The following is a 21,293-nucleotide window of genomic DNA, read 5'->3' as shown; positions in this document are numbered from 1 at the left end:
CCAGACCACCAGTCTGCAGTGGGTAGGAGAAAGGGGCCACTTAGGCAGCTCCCCTTTGATTTGGAAGCACAGGAGGTTCTGGATCCACTGATTCAACTGTATGTTGAAAATACGAAATTAGCAGTAAGAAACATCTCACTCTAAAAATACTGAATAATTAAAGACAAGTACAAGGCAGCCAGGACTCTTTCAAAACATTAAAACAACAACTAGAAAGCATGGTATTACTATACAGTTTCCAAGAAAGTCATCTATACGACAAGAGTGATCAGACTACAAAATGGAAATGCCAGAATGACACTACAATCACACACCATCATTGAAATCCTGGTGAATAATTAACTCATGAAAAGGCAGCTCAGCTAGCAAAAAAGTACAGACACAACATTGTGGGTGTGGCTCCAGACCAGTACAATATAGTCAATACTCAGTAGAGCAGGTCACACAAATCCTTTCCTAATACTTCAAGTTATGTTTACGCCATACTGTAGCTTAAGTGTGCAAAAGCATTATGACTTAAAATAACTGGAGTCGGTTGCCATTTCCTTCTCCAGGGGATCTTCCTGACCCAGGGATTGAAACCAGGTCTCCTGCGTTCAGAGAGACTCTTTACCATCTGAGCCACCAGGGAAGCCCCTAAAGAACGTACATGTGCTTAGCTGCTCAGTCGTGTCTGTCTCTGCGACCTCATGGACTGTAGCCCACCAGGCTCCTCTGTCCATGGTGATTCTCCAGGCAAGAATACTGGAGCTGGTTGCCGTGCCCTCCCCTCCAGGGGATCTTCCCAACCCAGGGATCGAACCCAGGTTTCCTGCATTGCAGACAGATTCTTTACCAGCTGAGTTACCAGGGAAGAACATATATACCTTAATTAAAAAAACTAAAACTGTTTCTAAAGAGATTTCCTCATAGCTCAGCTGGTGAAGAATCCGCCTGTAATGCAGGAGACCCTGGTTTGTTTCCTTGGTCTGGAAGATGGGTGGATTTTTTTTACCATCTGAGCCACTAGGGAAGCCCAAGAATACTGCAGTGGATAGCCTATCCGTTCTCCAGGGGATCTTCCCAACCCAGGAAACAAACAGAGGTCTCCGGCATTGCAGACAGATTCTTTACCAGCTGAACTACCAGGGAAGAACATACAGTATTACCTTAATTTAAAAAAATAAAACTTTGTTTCTAAAGAGCTTCCCTCATAGCTCAGTTGGTAAAGAATCCGCCTGCAATGCAGGAGACCCTGTTTGTTTCCTGGATTGTGACGATTCCCTGGAGAAGGGATAGGCTACCCACTCCACTATTCTTGTGCTTCCCTTGTGGGTCAGCAGGTAAAGAATCCGCCTGCAACATGGGAGACCTGGGTTTAATCTCTGGGTTGGGAAGATCCCCTGGAGAAGGGAAAAGCTACTCACTCCAGTATTCTGGCCTGGAGAATTCCATGGACTGTATAGTCCATAGGGTCACAAAGAATCAAACACAACTGAGCAACTTTCACTTTGTTTCTAAAAAACGCTAACCATCATCTGAGACTTTAGCAAGTTGAAGTAGCAACAAAAATCACTGATCAAAAATCACAATAACACAGTAACAACGGAAAAGTCTGAAATGTTTCAAGTATTCACAAACTGTGACAGAGACATGAAGCCAGTAGATGCTGTTGGAAAAATGGAGTCAAGGAGTTTGCTTGACAGAGAGTTGCCCCCAACTTTCAGTCTGTAAAAGACACATTCTCTGTTAAGAACAATAAATCAAAATGCAAGAAGTGAGGTATGTCTGCAGGTCTCTCACTATTTTGGGTAACAACCTGCTCACAAATTCAGAATAACATTATCAACACGAACTGAGTGATAAGCCTTGCTGCTACTGTAGTTTCCTCCCTGTCACTGCCAGGCAGCAGTGGTTTTAAAGGAACTGTCTGCTAAATTTTACAGCAACTGCTCATTTGTTCATAAAAGTCACAGATGAGTATCAGTAAGACATGAATTCACAGAATACTGCCCACACATCTTCACCAAGCTCATCAGAAGATAAGACAGTAGAATCTCTCCTTTGGCAGGTCAAGTTCTTCCCAATACAGTAATAAACAGCTTGCAATGGCTACTTAGAGAAGGCAATGGCACCCCACTCAAGTACTCTTGCCTGGAAAATCCCATGGATGGAGGAGCCTGGTAGGCTGCAGTCCATGGGGTCGCTGAGAGTCGGACATGACTGAGCGACTTCACTTTCACTTTTCACTTTCACACACTGGAGAAGGAAATGGCAACCCACTCCAGTGTTCCTGCCTGGAGAATCCCAGGGATGGGGGAGCCTGGTGGGCTGCCGTCTATGGGGTCGCACAGAGTCGGACATGACTGAAGTGACTTAGCAGCAGCAGCAGCAATGGCTACTTAGAAATTTCTTGAATTTCAAAAACAGGTTTTGCTTTTAACTCTGGAAAACAAACATGAAGAAGTAGGCCTTCTGGAATTACAACAAAGGAGAATGGGTTGCAAATACTTCTTCCTGCTAAAACCCCTCACCCCAAAGACAGAAGACACACTGGCACATTGGGAATGGTTCTTGGTCCTGGCCCTCTGACCACCTCTCTTTTTCCAGATGAGTGAGCTATCACTCCCGAACTAGGCCAGGGACATCACATGGTGCCTTCCTCCACTTGATGAAGTTGCCCCCAAGCCCATACACCTAGCCATCTCCAAACCACCTGTTTATTCCATCAGCCTTCCCTTGGCTGCTGCCCCCGAAGAGGAACCTCCTCCTACATTTCCCAACTGAATCCCTCTGCCAGCACCTGGCTCTCTTCTTTCCACCCCCTCTTGTCTCTCACAGCTTGAATAGCTCCCTTGCCACTAGAGGGACCAAAGCTCCCACCCAGTGGCCTGTATCAGCTGCGCTTCCTGCCTGCCTTCAGAAGGCCCTGGAATATGTACTGAGTCTTGCATTCACACCATACTTTCTTCTACTTTGGAAGTCAGCACAATTCCTTTGTCATTGAACACATATCTTATTAGAAGACTCTATGTATGCTACAGACTGACAGAGGAAAAGAGAAGAAATATGATTTCAAGACACTCTCCCCTCCCCTACCTCACCCCCAGTATACAGGCATTCATTCTACGAGAGACAGAGGAAGATAAAGAAAATCATCTCCAAGAAACGTGCTCTAACTGAGTGAAGTGCTTCTGGAAGAGGGGACCAAGAGGGCCTCCTCCCGATGAGGGAAGGCCTGGAAGAAGGAACACCTTTAAGTGGGCTTGATGCAGATAGTAGCTGTTTTCACACTGCATCACTAAGCCAAATCACTCAGGTGTTAAAAATCCTGCAACAGGTTCCCACTGACATATCAAGCCTGGGGTGTCTGATGGCACTGAATCTCTCTGAACAGCCCCAGCCCTGCCCTGGCACACAGCTCTTCCCCACGGGGTACATCAGCTCCAGCCAATGGAGACTCTGTGGAGTACATTCCAGACAGCCTGGAATTTCCTGCCTCCGTGCTTGCTCCCATCAGCCCTGTGGCCAACCTGGCGCCACCAAATATGGCTGTGCAGTGCACAAACTGTGCTACTGTGACGGCCCTGTCCATCCCCATCAAAACACTTCCCATTTTAGAGGATCGTAGGTGATTTTTTTAAAAAGTATTTTCTGCATTTTCCACAATGGACATGTATTTCACACCTAAAAACTGACGGGGACAATTTGCACAAGGGAAAAACAATCCATCCTACTCTTTGGAATAGCCTTATGTGAAGAAGGCTATTTCTTTTAAGAAGCCTGCCCCGAGTTACAGCGCAAGAAGCAATCTGCGCTCCTCCTTATTCTTAAGGTTTTGGACTGCTGTGTGAGTTTTGACACATCTTTCTGTACCCACAGCGGCACCTCTTCTCTCTCACAGACCTGTCAAGTGTCAGGTATGCACAAGGGGCTACACCATACCGCTGCACTTCATCCTCTCTGGGAACCAATGAGGCTGCGATCACTGTCCCCACATTATAAAAAAGCAGCTGAGGTTGGAAAACTTGCTCAAGGCGAACAACTAACCAATGGTTCTTACAAGTTTAGATGTAAATCCAGTCTGGTCTGGCTTCAAAACCCGTAACTCCAAAGCACTCAGCAACTGGCTGACTGTCTTTTCCAATACCAGCCACTTGGAGTCTTAAGCAGGGAGACCATATTTTATTCAGCTTGGTGCTCACTCTGGGGCCTCACCCAGAAGCAGAAACTCCAAGGACCTTTTTATGATTACAGAAGACTTGGGGAAAAATGGTGGGATGTGATCATGAAGGTGTGACTTCGAACAACGGCAGCCCAGCCTGACAGAAAGCCCTGCAGGTTCCAAGCTGGACTGCGCCCCCAGGCCCTGCTGCTCCCGTAGCCTTACTCTGTGATCATCTTCACCTCTGAACTGCTCTCCTGCTTCCATCCTCCTCCCAGTCTGCCCTAGAAAGAGAGATGGTCCTGGGTTCCTCCCTTACAGAAACCTTCCAGTGCCCCCGGGCAGCTTCCTCCTCGGGCCTACAAGCCTGTACAAGAACAAGGGCCCCACCCAGAAGGCTGACTCCCCTGTCCCTATTTCCCTCACTAACTTCACGAGCCTTCTGCAGGTCTGTGTACTGGTGCTCCCCTCTGTCGCACACTTTTATTCCAGATCCCTGCATGGGTGACCCCCTCTCATCACTTAGGGCTCGGGTCACCAGGGTCACCGCCTTAATGGCCTTGCTTGAATTCTCTATTACAGAAAGACCCTGTTGCTATTCTGTCTCAAGTCTGTGTTTGTAGTCGTGAGGACAACAATGAAACAACTTGCAGTTATTTAAAAAAAAATATGTCCAGTTAGTTTTGCCTTTTTCTCCAGCGAGATTTTAAACCCCATGGAGGTAGAAATGATAACCACATCCCCATGCCTGAAACAAGGTGAGCACTCAAATACTTCTGAGTTGCTACTGACTCTAACTGGGTATAAAATTAAACTGTATGATCAGAACTTTTTTTTTAAACCACTATGACAATGCAAAACAACCTTATCTGGATTCTCCCATGATTGACACCCAGTTAACAACACGCCCTGGAGTCTCACAGCCCAGGGAAGGCTCAGAGGTTCATGAAACCCCTAAAGTCACAATGCCTCATTTTAAGTACATGCACATTTTGATGGGGGAAGACAGCATAGTTTCATCATATTCACAAATTAGAACATCAGATAGATTTAGAACTACTGAACTTGGACCTTTCAGAATCACATTTCTTTTAAAAAGAGCCATGTCTCTATAATCTGTGTCTATATGTAATTTTAGCACCCACTAAATTCACAACCATGGGATCTAGAAGAAAACAAATACTTCACTCCACTGATGCAGTATTTCAACAAAGATTTTATGAAATACATTTTCCCCCTAATTTTAATAAGAATCAGAAAAATGTACATTCCTTCCAAGAAAATTCAGAAAACACCTAACATCTGAGAGGCATTAACCCATTCAATGAATTAGAAAACCTACTTCCTGACAGAGGGGAGTAGCATACCCCACCCATGCTGCCACAGCTTAGTCCTGCTCTACCTTTCTACCCTCTAATAACGATTCTGAAATGGTTAAGCACTTACCATAATGTGATTGAAATGCCTGTGGTTTGACAACCTGATTACAGTCGTTACACACCACCAAGTAGAAATCATCGTGGGCTGGACAGAGACCAAATATTGGCATGTCTGCAATAAAGACAGAGAGCATCACTCACTCACGTGGTTCTCGTTAACAGGAACCCATCTGGGGTGGTGATATTTCCTAAAAGAGCTGCTTTATGATAAAGTGCACAGGATAAAAGTTATTCCGGTTTAAAAGTAACTGATGTGATGCAACATGACTATGAAGAGAGAAATCAAATCAGGCTTACAGAAACACCATTATAAAGGGTTAAAATAAAATGCACCAGAAATCATTAGTATGAGGTAAAACAGACCAATGTATTAAAACACGATCCATGAATCAATCCCCTCACACAATAAAGCAACTTCAGGAGAAGTCTAATAAGGGTTATGAGGAAGAATATGTAACCACAGAAAATGTCTAGGAATTCACAAAGCAGTGCCATCCAATGGTTTTATTTAACTATGCATTCTATTCCAGCCATCAAGTCTCTGAGTTCTATGCAACAGTTAAGAAAGGAAGCAGAGGTTTCCCTTAGAGTAGAATTGCTGATTGTGTCAACATGTAATACAAAGAAAACTATTTTCATACTTTTTTTCAGGTCACAACTAACCTGCAGTCCTTTCGTTTACATACTGATGCCAATGGAGAGAAAGAACTTCAGAACAAGCATAACACTGCATACATCAATCTCAGTTCAATTACGGGAACAGGGCAAAATACAAGTTGGATTTTTTTATCGTGAGAACTTAATTAAACATAAAACTAGTCTACCTGCATATATATGTAAATTGAAAGTACAGTAACTTGATACCTGATAACACATGCTTAACCAAAAAATCCTAACTGTGGACAATTATAATAATTGCAACAACCAAGGGAACAGAGCGAACATTTCAAATCCAGAATCTTAACTCTTAAATATTTCAAAATTGGTATTTTACACTAGATGCACTACTTAGAATATCTGCAATGAATGGATAATTAGCACATTTCAATTGGGCAAATATTTTAGTAGACCAAACACCAAGTTTAAAGGGAGGAAAAAGATCTAAAAAGCTGATTAGCATCTGCTTTCTTTCCTGTAAGATTTAATTTCACCCTTTTCCACCCTGGGTGAACTGGGTAGTTTTAAAGAAAACAGAAAATGCCCTGAGGTGATGTAAATGCCCTGAGGTGATGTAAAGTGATGATAATCTCTAAAATATCAAATTCCTGGTCTAATATCTTCACTTGGCTATAGCTCAGATTTTCTTAGACAGTTTCTATCTACACTGAACTACAGAGATAGCCTTTGAATCTGAAACATACCAGGGAGCAACACGATTCTAGGATGCAGGAGTGGCACAGAACACGTTCTACGTGCTATGATCTCATTTTACCTTTGCAATTACTAAGGCAGATACCATTATAACCCTGCTGTGGAGAGAAGGAAACTGATTCATAGAAAGGTGAACTACTTTGTCTCAGTCAATACCTGAGATTTCGTTCTGACTCATAACAGTGGCTTGAATTTGGTCCCTTTAAGACCAGAGGAATACGATTTCTAGAAATTCTTTCCAGATGCCAACTCCAATAAGTTGACTGTCAGGGCTGAACACCTTTGACCACATAAACTGATAAAAGAACATAAGAAGGTTCTAACAGATTGCTGATTTCTGTGACTAAGCTTAACAATTTCATGAAAAGTAAGAGCCAAACAATGTGCTATTTTCCTTGAAAGCAAGCCTACATTGAGTTAAAAATAGTACACGTGGGAGAGGGGAAAGGTTAAATCCATGCAGTGATCCAAATGTAATAAGCTACATCTGACATGACATTTCATTAAAAAAAAAAAAAATTAGACTAGTAGTTTACCTTAGGTTCCATATATCCCTAGGTTAAATGACTTTGATACAGGACAATTAAGATGGAAAAGGTGAATTACAGAAATGGTACAACACTGGTAACTTACAGCTGAAAAATGTCTATAAATATCAAACCAATAGTTTCATTGATGAAATTAGTTTCATTAATTAAACAGTAGCTAAAGCATTAAATTAAGTGATCTCGCCCACCTTGGTGCTCTGTGATGACCTAGAGGGATGGCATGGTGGGGGGTGGAAGGGAGGCTCCAGAGGGAGGGGATATATATATATATAATTATCGCTGATCTGCACTGTTGCATGGCAGAAACCAACACAGCAATGCAAAGCAATTATCCTCCAATTAAATAAATTAAGTTATTCCAGTTGAGACTGAATGCAGTTTAGACTTGGGCCTCTGTGATGTGCCTGGTGTGTGCGGCGCCTCACAGCACTCTATGTCAAGCTATGTGTTTACGATGACATCACTTTGCCAGAGAAGCAGATATTGCTGGGAATTAGCCCCCACCCCTTTAAAAAAAAGGCAATTGTAAAAAAACAAACAAAAAACTGTATCAATCCTTTCAAATAGTAAGAATGTGACTGGCCACAATGAGGCTTATGTAGAAAACTGTTCTTTTTCTGTTCTGATTCCTTTCATCCTTTGGTGAGACTCGGAAACGCTAACAAAACTGAGTAAGGGGTCACTCTGTGAGCACCAGGAATCTATACTTCTGTAAAAAGTTCAACTTCTTCAATAACTTACAATCTTTTGCAACCGATGATGACAATAATGATGATAATCATATGGCATTTACTGAGAGACTACTATGTGCCAAGTTCTGAACTAAGCACTTTTTATAAGGTGGATCCCACAATAGGAGCCTAATTTTATGGATGGAGACAAGAACTCGTCTAGTATCACCCAGCAAGAAAGTACAACCAAGACTCAAACTTAGGTTTGCACCATCTCTGAAATCAGTTCTTAACCTCTTAGTAGTACGTCACACCTCCCTAAAAAGCCAGCATGTGTGCGCGTGTGCGATCACACAATCCCTGTGGACAGTGATGGTGCGCTGAAGTTCATGCTGCCAGGTGAAACCGCGTTCCTGTGAGAAGAGCCGAAAGCAACTTGAATTTTAGCTTTCTAATTTCTTCCAGATATCCATACTTAGACGTAAACTAGGGGATACAAAATAATTTAAATGTCTTCTTCAGGGGAAAAAGGGAGTTCTATACCCTTTCTCTGCACTGAGACATTCCAGAGGCCTTAGCAACAGGAACAGCGTGTGCAATGCTGTGGTAACAGAGAAAATGAGATGATTTTTGTGAGAGACAGTATGTATGTTTCCAAATACTTTTAAAGTGTAAGTTCACAATCAGCCCATCTATAAGTTAACATATGGAACTTGCCCAAATGCGAGAAGGCAAAGAAAAAAGCTTCATTTATGACAGAAGAGAGTTCCTATCAACTTAAAATGAGTTTCTATTGAGCCAAAAAAAAAAAAAAAAGTTTACAAAACAGTCTTTAAATATACAAGTTAAATCATTATATAAAATATAGTGAAAAGTTTTAAAACCGTACTTGATCCCATAGACTCTGACCTAATTTGAAAGAATGGATTTTATTGTGTGTAGGTCCTAAATTTTTCTCAGGATTCAGGTCATCCCAACCTTCCAATTAGTGAGTGGCCCGGCACCCACATCTAGGCCATCATGTATCAACACTTGGAGACCCCAGGCCAGCAAACCAGGAAGGACTGGGTTTAGTCCCATGGACCCATGAGCACACGAGTGCAGAGCCTCCCCGATCCTGTGCAGAATGAAGGCCCTCTGACCAAAGCCAGTCCTGACCAGTTACTTTGGTGCTGCCACCCTCACTGTAGGACTGCGCTCAACAACAAAATGGACGCTGCAGCCAAACATTTCACCTCTGCAGTACTCTGTCCATCTCCCCTCTCCCACGCACCCGAACTTCTACATGCCAACAACTCCCACATTTCTGTCTCTAGCCCAGACGGCTCCTGAACTCTGTCTAGACTCACATATCCAACTGCCTACCAGACACCGCCATCTGGATGCCTTTCATACACCTCAGATCAAACGAGCACGTCCAAGACAGCAGTGCTTCCCACCCTGCCTGTCTCCCATCCCCACCCCCAGATCATCCCCCTTATGTGTCAATGACCCTACTCATTTTAGGAAGCTAAACCCCGGACACGACCTCTGACTCCTCTTTCCCTCATTGCACTCAGCCCACCAGCAGGTCTGATCACTCTAACACCTCTGACCACTTCTCTCCCTTGTTCAGGCCCCACTGTAAGCCTGTCCCTAGCACCTTTCCGATGCACCGTGGAAGACATCTCCACGTAGCTGACAGTCCCTTCCACACGATGCCTGAGTGAGTCTGAAACTCTCCAACAGATCATGTGGCTACTGTTAAAATTTCCCAAGAAACTTCCCACTCCTATGGAATAAAATCCCAACCTTTACCATAACTCTCAAGGCATGGCCAGAGGTTTATCCTCCCCGCTCTCCACTCCCTGTCCCCTCAGCCCCTGGCCCTCTCTGCTCCAGGCACACTGACCTCCATTCTCTCCTTCGAAAGCTTTTTCTCTGCCAGGCACTGCCCTTGCTCTTCACAAGATGCCTGGTGCATTCTCACACATCAGGGCTCAGCTCAGCTGTCATCTCTTTACAGGGCTATCTCCAGCCCCTCTGCAACCACTCTCAGGCACAGGCCTTGTAAGCAGAGTGGCTAACAGTGTGGGCCACTCCCCAGCACTCTGAATCCAATGTGATCTTGGGTAACTTTCCTAACCTCTCTGAACTTCAGTCTCTTCATATGTCAAACAGTGATGATCACATAACCTCACACACCAGGTGCCTCCCAGGGTAAAAAGGCCTTAGAGGACCCCAGGAAGTGCTCACTCATGTCCCCCACCAGTCTGGGAGGTAGGAGTCATGCATCCTCACTGTACTGCTCAACCAACTAAGGCACCCAGACACTGAGATTTCACAAGCCAGTAAGTGGCAGAGTCAAGATCTGAACCTGGGTCTGCTGGGCCCCAAATCCCAGAGCCCTGTGGCCTTTGCACACCAGAACAGAGCTCCTGATGCAGTTCCTGAGTTTCTACCCTCTTCAGCCTCCTCCACTCTGCCACCAAAGTCACTGACCTACAAAGTAATAAAGTCACTCCTCTCTTTGAACACCTCTGCTGCCTCCCAAGTGGCCAAGTGGGATTGGACCCCTGGCCTACTTCTCCATAAGCACAGCCCTCGCACCCTGAGTCCTCACACCTCTCCAGGCGGAGTCACCCTGCTCTAGACTCACGGCTGTGCGGGTCTTCTCAGAACCTTCTTGTTCTCTGCAGTCCTCCTATGTGGACACAACTGTGCTGCAGCAAAGAAAGCTTTCCTCGCTTCTTTCTGGAATCGCCACTATTCAACAAGCGCTATGCTCACACTCACACCCCCTTCACGGTCTGTCACTCACTGACAGAGGGCTTTGGAGATACTGGGTGCGTGGATGACTGTGTAGCTCTGTGTGACAGCAGACCCCTTGCCTTGCCTAGCAGATTCTGAGAAGTGAGTTCTCGCTGTGTGGTGGTGAAGCACTGTCTGGCATCTGGAAACTTCCCATAGCTTCCAGTTGTTCTTCGGATAAAAACTAAGGTCCCTAACAAGGCTCTCGCCCTGCACACGGCCTTTGTTCCATCCCTGCTGCACACCACACGGTCTCCTGTCACAGCAGCGTGGTGCCTGCTGTTCCCTCTGCTTGGACCCCCTTCCTCCCGATCTTCACCTGGCTGGTTGCTTTACGTCATCTGGTCTCAGCCTCAGTGTCACATCCATAGGGACTGGGCTGCTCCGGCCCCTCTGTCTGCCCTCACAGCCCTGGCTCTGCCCTGCCACACAGGGCCGTGCCCCACTTGGAACTATTCATCTCACTGTGAGAGCCTTACTCTCTTCCACTAGACTAAGTTCCACATGTGTCTTGTTTGCTTAGCAATGCCGAACCTGAAGGATGAGAGGTGAGGGCGTAGTCACTCAGTCGTGTCCAACTCTTTGCAACACCGTGGACTGTAGTCTACCAGGCTCCTCTGTCCATGGGATTTTCTAGGCAAGAATACTGGAGTGGGTAGCCATTCCCTTCTCCAGGGGATCTTCCCAACCCAGGGACTAAATCCAGGTCTCCTACATTGCAGACAGATTCTTTAACATCTGAGCCATGAATTCCAAACAACTAGCGCTGCACAAACATTACTGGGTGGTTAGGAACTGAAGTATTAGGTGAAGTCTCTGTGGCGCCACCAGAGTCCAGGATATAATTGTGTCTTTATGTCCCATAATGTCATACAGTCACCCACTAGAATGGGGTGTCCACTCAGTAAGACGAAAGTTCAAGGGTGAGAAAGCTTCCCGTGAGCACATGATCCTATTTCTAGGGGTACTTTCTGGTAGAATTTTCTGTTTCAGGGTCTGATTCTCAAATATGCACACTGGCAAATTCTATTTTGCCAGCGTGTGCAGCGCAGTAACTCCAAGCAGTTCTGGAGTCAGACAACTGAGATCAAATCCCTATTCTTTCTCTTAGTAGCTATGTGAACACCATTAAATTATTAACCTCTCTGAACTTCGGTTTCCTCACCTGTAAAACAGTTAACAGGACCTACATTTCAGTGTTATGGTGAGGATGAAACGAACTAATCCGTGGAGAGCATTCGTGCTGAACACATAGTGAACACTCACCAAAATAAACACACACACACAACATCACACACACTAAACATGTCCTTCTGCAAGAGCCCCAGTGCTCACTGATGAAACTCTAAGGAGATTGATATACACACCAAATGGTAACTATTTTACAATGTGAGCTTAACTCTCCAGGAGTCTCAGCCCCTGCTGCTCCACCCTATAAGCAAAGAGAGGCAGGGGACAGGTGGAGGAGACTTGCGGGTGCATACCATGCAGAAGATCCAAGTCCAAGTCTTGGAGCTTAAGCTCTGCCCTGCAAGCATGGAAGAAGCCACAGTTTTAAGGAGGGAAGTCACACGATACAAAAGGTCACTCTGGCATGAGTGTGGATCTACCGAGGTAAGCGTGTAGGAGGGCGATCCCCAAGGGCTGATGTAAAAGTCAGAGCAAGACAGGAAGGAATGATGAAGATGGGAGGGATGAGACTGAAGACATGCTCTGGAGAACGCTTCGAAGAGCCGGGGAGGGAGACCAGGCCATGCAAGGGGTAAGGCAGAGTGGAAGAAACCAAAGGTGGGCTGCAGTCTGTTCCCTGCTCACTGAAGCTAATGTGGCTGCACGGATGGTGGGAGACACAGATGGGAGACCTCCGCCTGCTATGGGAGCAGAGCCTGGCAGTTAAGGGCACAGCTGTTAGAGCCACACTGACTGCATTCAAATTCCAGCTTTGTCACACGGTAGCCTTTACCTCCATTCCCTCATCTATAAACAGGAAAAGAAACAGCACCTGTCTCACAGGTCGTAGGAAGAACTAATGAACAGATAGATGGAACAATGCTAAGTACTTTGTAACATGAGCCATTTTTTATCATCTTCCAGTAACTGTCTTCTGGTCTTTGATTTAAATAGTGGCTGTTTTCCCCTCTGCCTATTCCAACTCCCCACCCATACATATACAGTAAGCAGTGATGCTTTTAAATCACAAATATCACCTGCTCTGACTAAACCCTTTAATAGTTTACTATGTAAACTACTCCAATGTAGTCAGAATGAAAATCAATATGTAGAAGGCCCAGCCTGATCTCTGCAACCATAAGACACGGTTCGCTCTTCATCCACACCAGAATTCTATCTCCTCAACAGTTATACCCAAAGGCCAAGCACTTTGCCACCTCACGGCCTTGGCTAATTCTGTTCCCTCTGTTTAGAATGCTTTGCCTGGCTGGCTTCAGATCACGGCTTACATTCCATTAAGAGACATTCCCTGACCACCCAATTTAAAGCAGGACCCTATCTCTTCAGACATTTCTCTCTCTCCACTCATTAGTGATTTATAATTTGTGTTTTGAGTATAACCCTAAGATATAAACCCCCAGAGGCAGTGGCCGGGTCTGCATGGCACAATGCCTGGCACACACTAGGTTCTCAACAAAAGAATTTCAGAAAAGCCTTTGGATTGAACTTCCTGAGTTCAAATTCCCATGCTATTACTCACTAGGAGTATGAACTTGGGCAAGTCAGCTTCAGTACCCTCATTTGCAAAATGGGGATGATAATAGCAGCAACCTTAAAGGGTAGTTGTGAGGATGAAATGAGTTAGTATATACAAAGTTCTTAAAACTATGTCTGGCACAGAGCATGTGCTGTGCTGCGTGCTGAGTTGCTTCAGTTGTGTCTGACTCTTTGCGACCCTATGAACTGTAGCCTGCCAGGCTCCTCTGTCCATGGGGTTCACCAAGCAAGAATTTTGGAGTGGGTAGCCTATCCCTTCTCCAGGGAATCTTCCTGACCCAGGAATCAAACCGGGGTCTCCTGCATTGCAGGTGGATTCTTTACCATCTTACCTATTATGAGTATTTCCATTTTTACTGTCAGTGACTTACTCTGGCCACAGTTTCTAAACTTTGCTGGTCTACGGCTATGTCTTTTGTACATTCAATGTATTAAGTACTCGCTGGATGTTAGGTATCATGGCAAATACTCTACATACATCATTCATTCATATATTGAATGTCTACTATGCTTAGACATGATTCAAGGTTCTGGGTACACATCAGTGAACAAAAAATCAACAACAGCAATGACACATGAGAAGCAGTACATACAACAAAAATAACAACAGTCTGTAATTACCGAGCATTTCCTATGTTCCAGATACAGTGCTGAGTTTTATTAGCTCACTTCCTCTTCACAATACCACCCACCTTACAGGGTCACTATCTGTACCTTACAGATGAGCAAGTGAGGAACAAGATTATCTGCCTTAAGTCACAGAGCCAGTATATGGAGGAGCTGAGAGCTGAAGGTAGGCTACTCTCAAGTACGTGTTCTCCACCACTTCACAAGATTCTCAGCACTGCCCAGCGCATCCCTGCCTCTCCCGCCTTGTCTAATCAGAGTCAACAAGACATCCCATCGCACATCAGACTTCTGATGTTACCTCCAAACTGTCTGATTCTCTGCTGAGCAAGGGTTTCCTTCAATACCAGGATTCTCAGCCCCATTAGTGTCCGAAACACTTCTAAGTAACCGGATGGATTGACTTGGAAGGCTGGTCTGCACATAAGTGAGCTTTTATTATGTTCAAATTCAAATTTATTTCAAATGGTAACTATCAATGATCAATTCTGGATAATCCAGAGGTGAGTTTTAACTTCTTAACTGCGCAAAAATAAAACAGAATTTTATTTCTACCTTCTACACAAACTTCTCCCAAATTCATATTCTTTGTTCTGAGAGGGGATCTGGACCTTCCTTTGACCATAAGCCATTAAATGATAAACCAATCAGACACACACACACAAAAAGGTCAATCGACAACCTGCCAAAATGTAAAGCAACCAACCAAAGACCAGAAGACCAAAAAGTTAGAAGAAAGCAGTTCTAGTAGTTATTAATCCCTGGCTAAAAGTGGCCAACCTTATAGTGACCTTCCATAGGTAAGTGGTAAGTACTACTTTTGTTTCTAAGTACTTGTACTGCAAATGAGATACAGTATCTGGCAAAGAAGAGAGGAAGCAAATATAAAAATCCTAGGGGATCTGTGTTAGGGAAGGCCAGACAGGGCTACAGAGGTGACATCCATGACAGGTTACCTCACGAGTACCTTTACCTACTCAAAATGTTGCCAACAAATTCTAACTTTTCAATCAGAAACCAAACCTAAAATGCGTCCTAAATCTAGAAGCACCTTCCAAAATCCTTAGGGAATCTTTACTGCATGACTATCCTTCAGCTAAGCTTGTAGACTATAGTAAGATATGGGCTGTCACAGAGTTTACCACTTAGTCGGTATTATAACCTCAAGAGAGGTACTTACCTCTAGAATGCACTTCCTGCATTTGAAAATCAGTGAAAACAATGACATCTATTTCAGGAGATTTTTGGATTGAATGAGATAACCCATGTATAATGCTTAGTTCTAAATCTGTCTCAACACAGTAAGCAGAGTGTATGTAAAGACTTAATAAAGAGCAGTGTTAATATTATCATCATTATTACTGTTAAGGTTACAGTTATAAACTCATGATTAAGAATACAATTCTTTTCTTCAAAAGGCAGTCAATACAGCAACACAACATCTGCCAAATATCTTCTATGAAGAAAACCCAAACCCACAACTCTTTATATAACTAAAAACAGCATTAACTATGGAATGCTATTACCTACTGACCTAGCAGTCTGTTTTTAAGTGGTTAACTTTATATAGACCATAGCCTAACCCAGAAAACCAACCTCAACAAATTTAAAAGAAATTGAAATCATACAAAGTATGTTCTCTGACCACATGGAATCAAATTAGAAGACAGTAACAGAACAATCCTGGGTGTTCATTGGAAGGACTGATGCTAAAGCTGAAACTCCAATACTTTGGCCACCTCATGCGACGAGTTGACTCACTGGAAAAGACTCTGATGCTGGGAAGGACTGGGGGCAGGAAGAGAAGGGGACGACAGAGAATGAGATGGCTGGATGGCATCACCAACTCGATGGACATGAGTTTGAGTGAACTCCAGGAGTTGGTGATGGACAGGGACCTGGTGTGCTATGATTCATGGGGTCGCGGAGAGTTGGACACAACTGAGCGATTGAACTGAACAGAAAGATACTAGAAAATTTACAAACACTTAGAAATAAGACACTTCAAATAATCCATAACCAAACAATGTAACCTGTGATATTAACAGGCTAAAGGAAAAAAAAAAACACCATACTATCATAATAGTTGATGCAGAAAAAATATGCATGATTTAAAAAAAAAAATTCAGAGACCCAAGAATAGAGGTTCCCTTAACTTGATAATGAACATTTACAAAAACCCTTACAACTAGCATCATACTTAATGGAGAAAGGCTGCATGCTTTCCTCCTAAGTTCAGAAATGAGGCAAAGATACCCTCTCTCTCAACCAAGCACTGAAGTTTTTGCCAGAGAAATCAGGCAAGAAAAGGAAACAAAAGTCATCCAGATTCAAAAGGGAGAAATATAACTTTCTCCATATGCAGATGACTTGATGGTCTTCTGCAGAAAACCACAAAAAATCTACCAAAAAACCTCCCAGAATTTACCAGTTTAGCAACATCACGGGACACAAAATTTCTTAGTCTACTTGGGCTACTTTAATAAAATAACATAGTCTGGGTGGTTAACAAACAACAAACATTTATTTCTCAACAGACCTGGGAGCCGGGAAATCCGCGATTAAGGCACCAGTGAGTGCACTGAGTGTCTGATGAGAGCCTGCTTTCTGGTTCTGAGTCCTCTTTCCACTGTGTCCTCCACACAGAGGAAGAGGCAATGGAGCTCCCCGAAGCCTCCTTTACAAGGGCACTAATGTCATTTAGGAGAGCTCTACCCTCATGACCTAACTACTTCCCCAAAGGCCTCATCCCTCCAGAAATCACCACACTGGGGGTTAGATTTCAACACATGAATTTTTTGTGTGGAGGCGGGGTAGAAGGGGGAAACGGGACTCAGACATTCAATCTGTGCACAAGATCAACATTAAAATACAACTTTATTTCTATATATTTGCAATGAACACATGAAAACCAAAATCAAATGGCTAGCCTTCAGCTGCTGGCATGTTAAACAAGTTATTTGCTTTATGGCATAGCTGAGTGTTATCCAACAGCCATGTGGCTATGATGAAATCTATATCTTTCATAACTTCCTTAAAAGGGATGCTATAATTATCTCATATTTGTAAAGTCTCTAAATATCTTACCAAAAGCATGCCTCAGAAGATGCAGAACTGGGCAGAATAGAAAGCTAAAACATTAATAACTGTCTTGAGTTTGTTTCAGAGTCTTCAAGTCAGAGGGAAGATGCTCCTCAGATCTTCTATACTAACGGTCACAATGAAAAGAAAGGTACACTCAACTCTATACTCAATATAAAACCTCACTACTTAAAATACAACTGTTTCTGTATCATTGAGAACCTGGTTAGAATTAGAGAATTTCAGGACACAACCCAGACCCAGAAAATCAGAATTCACATTTTATCAAGATTCCTACGTGACTTATATATGTGTTTGACAAGTGTAGAAAACAAAACATCATTTAATCTGGACAGAAACTTGAAAACTGTGACCAAATTCGAGAAATTATTCATATATTACCCAGACTCTTTTGAATTCATCCATCTATCAAAGGCATATTGAAAATTTTTGCTTAACTATAATTAGTATTTGCACATTACAGAATATAATAAATATACACTGTATAATGTATGGGCTCCCCTGGTAGCTCAGCTGGTAAAGAATCTGCCTGCAAAGTAGGAGACCCCGGTTCAATTCCTGGGTTGGGAAGATCCGCTGGAGAAGGGATAGGCTACCCACTCCAGTATTCTTGGGCTTCCCAAGTATAATGTATACTGAGGATATCAATCTGTAGTTTTCCATTACTGTGATGTCTTTGGTTTTGGTACTGGCCTTATAGAATGAACTGAGAAGAGTTCTCTTTTCAAACATTTCTATAGAAAAATGTGTGTCAGGTGAATGCTAATGGTTTTGTCAAAATTCCCCAGTGAAGCCATCTGGGCCTGGGCTTTTGTGTGCATAGGCAGGTAGCGGGTGGGGAAATCTTACACTTACTAATTCAAAGTCATATACTAGGTCTATTCAAATTTTCTAATACTTCTCATTTTTGATAGTTTGACAGTATTTTCTACGAATTTATCTGTTTCATCTAGTAAACTCAATGTGCTGGCATAGAGTCATTCACAGTATTCCATTATAACCCTATTTGTGTCAGGTGGGTAGTGACATTACATATTTAATTCCTGATTTTAATAATATGAGTAATGTGGTGAGATCTACCTACAAGTTTGTCAATTTTATCATAATCACAGTACTCTAATCTTGCCAAAATACTGACCTTTGGTTTCAGTGCTTTTTATCCTTTGTTTTCCTATTGTCTAGTTCACATATTAATAATTCATTATCTTCTTTGCTCTGCTTGCTCTGTGTTTATTCTTTTTCTAGTTTCTTAGGAAGGAAGGTTCGTTCTTCTTAATATAACTATTTACAGCAATAAATTTTCCCTTAAGTAATGCTTCAACGGCAGTATGTCAGTTTTGGTATGCTGTGTTTCATTTTCATTAATTTCAAAGTACAATTTCTCTTGTGATTTCTTCCTTGACCCACTACTTATTTAAGAATGTGGTATTTAATTTTCATATGCTTGTGAATTTACCAAATTTCTTTTGGTTTTTAATTTCTAATTTTCTCAATTGTGGTTATGAGAATGCTGTATGATTTCAGTCCTTTTACAATTATTCAGGCTTATTCTATTGTGGCCTAACATATGATCCTGAGAATATTCCATTTGCACTTGAAAAGAATGCAAATGGACTATTTCCAAAAGAATGTTGGTTGTGTCTAACTGGTTTATGTTTTTCAAATCTTTCACATCCATATTGCTCTTCTGCCTAGTTGTTGTATCCAGGCTTTAAGGTGAGTTATTGAAATCTCCAATTATTACTATTAAATTTTCCATTTTTTCCTTTCACAGTGTAAGTTTTTTGCTTCATATATTTCAAAGCTGTTAGGCACATGCATCTCTATAATTGCTATTTCTTCCAGATGAATTGACTCATTCATAACATCCTGTTTTTAATGACTTTATTAAAAAACATCTATTTTGTCTGATATTTGTACAGCGAGGCTAGCTCTCTTTGACTACTATTTGTATATTTTCTACTAACTTTCAATATATTTCCAACTTAGAATCTGAACTATGTCTCCTGTTCATAGCATATCACCGAAACACGATTTTTTAAAATCCATCTGACAGTTTCTGTCTGCTGAGTAGTGTTCAGTCTATTCACATTTAATACAATTACTGATAAGGTAGGATTTAAGTCTGTGATTTTGCTATTTGTTTAACACACATATTACGTCTTTTTGTTGTTGTTGTTGTCCCCCTATTTGTCACTGCATCCTTTTGTTTAAATTGATAGATTCTAATATACTTTTTTTAACTTCCCTTCTTCTCTTTTACTACCTTCTACCTATTTTCTTAGTAGTTCTCCTGGGGATTACAATTAACATCTTAACTTCAGATAATGTACTTTGAATAAAATCAACTTAATTTCAACAGAATTTTATTAATGCTCTGCTTAGACAGGGTTCCATTTTGTGCTTCCCCAAAACCCTCCCCCAACATAGAGGCAGTATTTTGCCATTTCTCTGCCTATCTTGTAATTTTTCATTGAAAACTAGACAATATAGATAATATAATGTGGCATTCTACAAATGAGATTCACCTCCCTTTTTGGTTTGTTTAGTGATTTACCTGGTCTAATTGTGTAAAGTCTGTATTCTTTGTTATGTGTGAGCTTAGTTAGCTAAGTATTAGGCGGGGAGTTCCTTAAATATTTTGAACCAATGAATCTCCCAGGCTTTGCCGAGGGGCTCTGTGCCTATGTTGGGACGTCTTCAATGCTCTAGCAATAATGTAGAGCTCTCCCTTAGGCTTCATGTCCTGCTTGCACAGAAACTCACAATCAGCCAGAGGTGAGAGATTAAGGTTTTCTCAGGTCATTCCTGGACATGCGGATAGCCCTAAACACGCATGCTCTTTTCTTCTCTCTTTTAAATTGAAGCGCAGTTGATTTAATGCACATGGTTTTCTAGATTCTCAGGAATCTTGAAAATGTTGGGGCTTTTCAAAAATCCCAACTGACATCTCATTTCCCAGAGTTTCCTAGTTTTTTGGTCAGACTCAACTTATATCACTGCCTCAGACAACTGCAATGTACAATGATTGCCACTTTTTTTTTTTTTAAACAAATACCCTAGGGATAGGGTACAGAATGAACTCTGATACAGACAAATTGTGAGAATGGAGCTATTTAGGGCCCTACTAGAAAGTTCAAACAGTGACAATTTTCTGGGCACATAGCTTTAGGGAAGCTTCAAACCCATTCTTTCCAGTCTGATAGGTTCTGAACTACTAGTTTTCACAGCTACCACAGTTGTGAGGTTTATAGGTTTTCAAAGTTACTGTGGAGCTCAGCATGGTATGGGGTGTGGCAGCATTAAAATAGGTAAAACACCTCAGAGATTGCCTGTATTTACAGAGATTCAGTTCTTTGTTTTGTATAAATGCTCAATAGATCCTGCAAGCCTTCAATTTTTAGAATTCTGAAAAAGTTAATTTTGTCAATTATTGCCAGTGTTCTCACTATTTTTATAGAAGAAAATATTTTGGGAAGTCCTGGAAATGTTCTCTGGAATGGAGGATAACATTATCAGACTTTTTATTATTTCCAACTACTCAAGACTGCAGAACAGAGAAGGGAAGTTCAGGCTTCAAAAGTGAGAGGGCCAGTCATTTGCATTTGCAATAGTACAGGTAAGAGATCTGGGGCACCTTGGACCCGGAGATCACAGTAAGATGGCACAGAAATGATTCACAGGTATTTAGAAGGAACGGCTGACATGACTTGGTAATGACCTGGATCAAGGGTGGTGCAGTGAATAATGCCAAGCTTCCTGTCTTGTAGAACAGGATGGATGGGTGGGACCAGTCTCTGAGACTGGAAGAAGGCCAGGTTTGAGAATGAGGAACATACACTGGCAACATTTGAAATCCAGGTGCCTCTGAGAT

General features: G+C 42.5%; 1 protein-coding gene across 4 annotated transcripts in view; it reads right to left on the bottom strand.

Annotated features, from left to right (window-relative positions):
• The window catches only part of ATXN7 (ataxin 7), a 130,681-nt gene that overhangs the window by 38,188 nt on the left and 71,200 nt on the right, over positions 1–21,293 (bottom strand). For all 4 annotated transcript variants that reach the window (XM_055414245.2, XM_055414246.2, XM_055414250.2 and 1 more), the window contains one exon: positions 5,591–5,695. In XM_055414245.2, the coding sequence (XP_055270220.1) occupies positions 5,591–5,695 (105 nt within the window). The remainder of the gene's footprint in view (positions 1–5,590; positions 5,696–21,293) is intronic.

Source organism: Moschus berezovskii, chromosome 24 (genome assembly GCF_049115385.1).
Source record: "Moschus berezovskii isolate FMDL1 chromosome 24, NW_MosBer_1.0, whole genome shotgun sequence".
NCBI classification, from domain to species: Eukaryota; Metazoa; Chordata; class Mammalia; order Artiodactyla; family Moschidae; genus Moschus; species Moschus berezovskii.
Note: the sequence above shows the minus strand (reverse complement) of the source record. Positions and strands in the feature narration are given on the sequence as shown.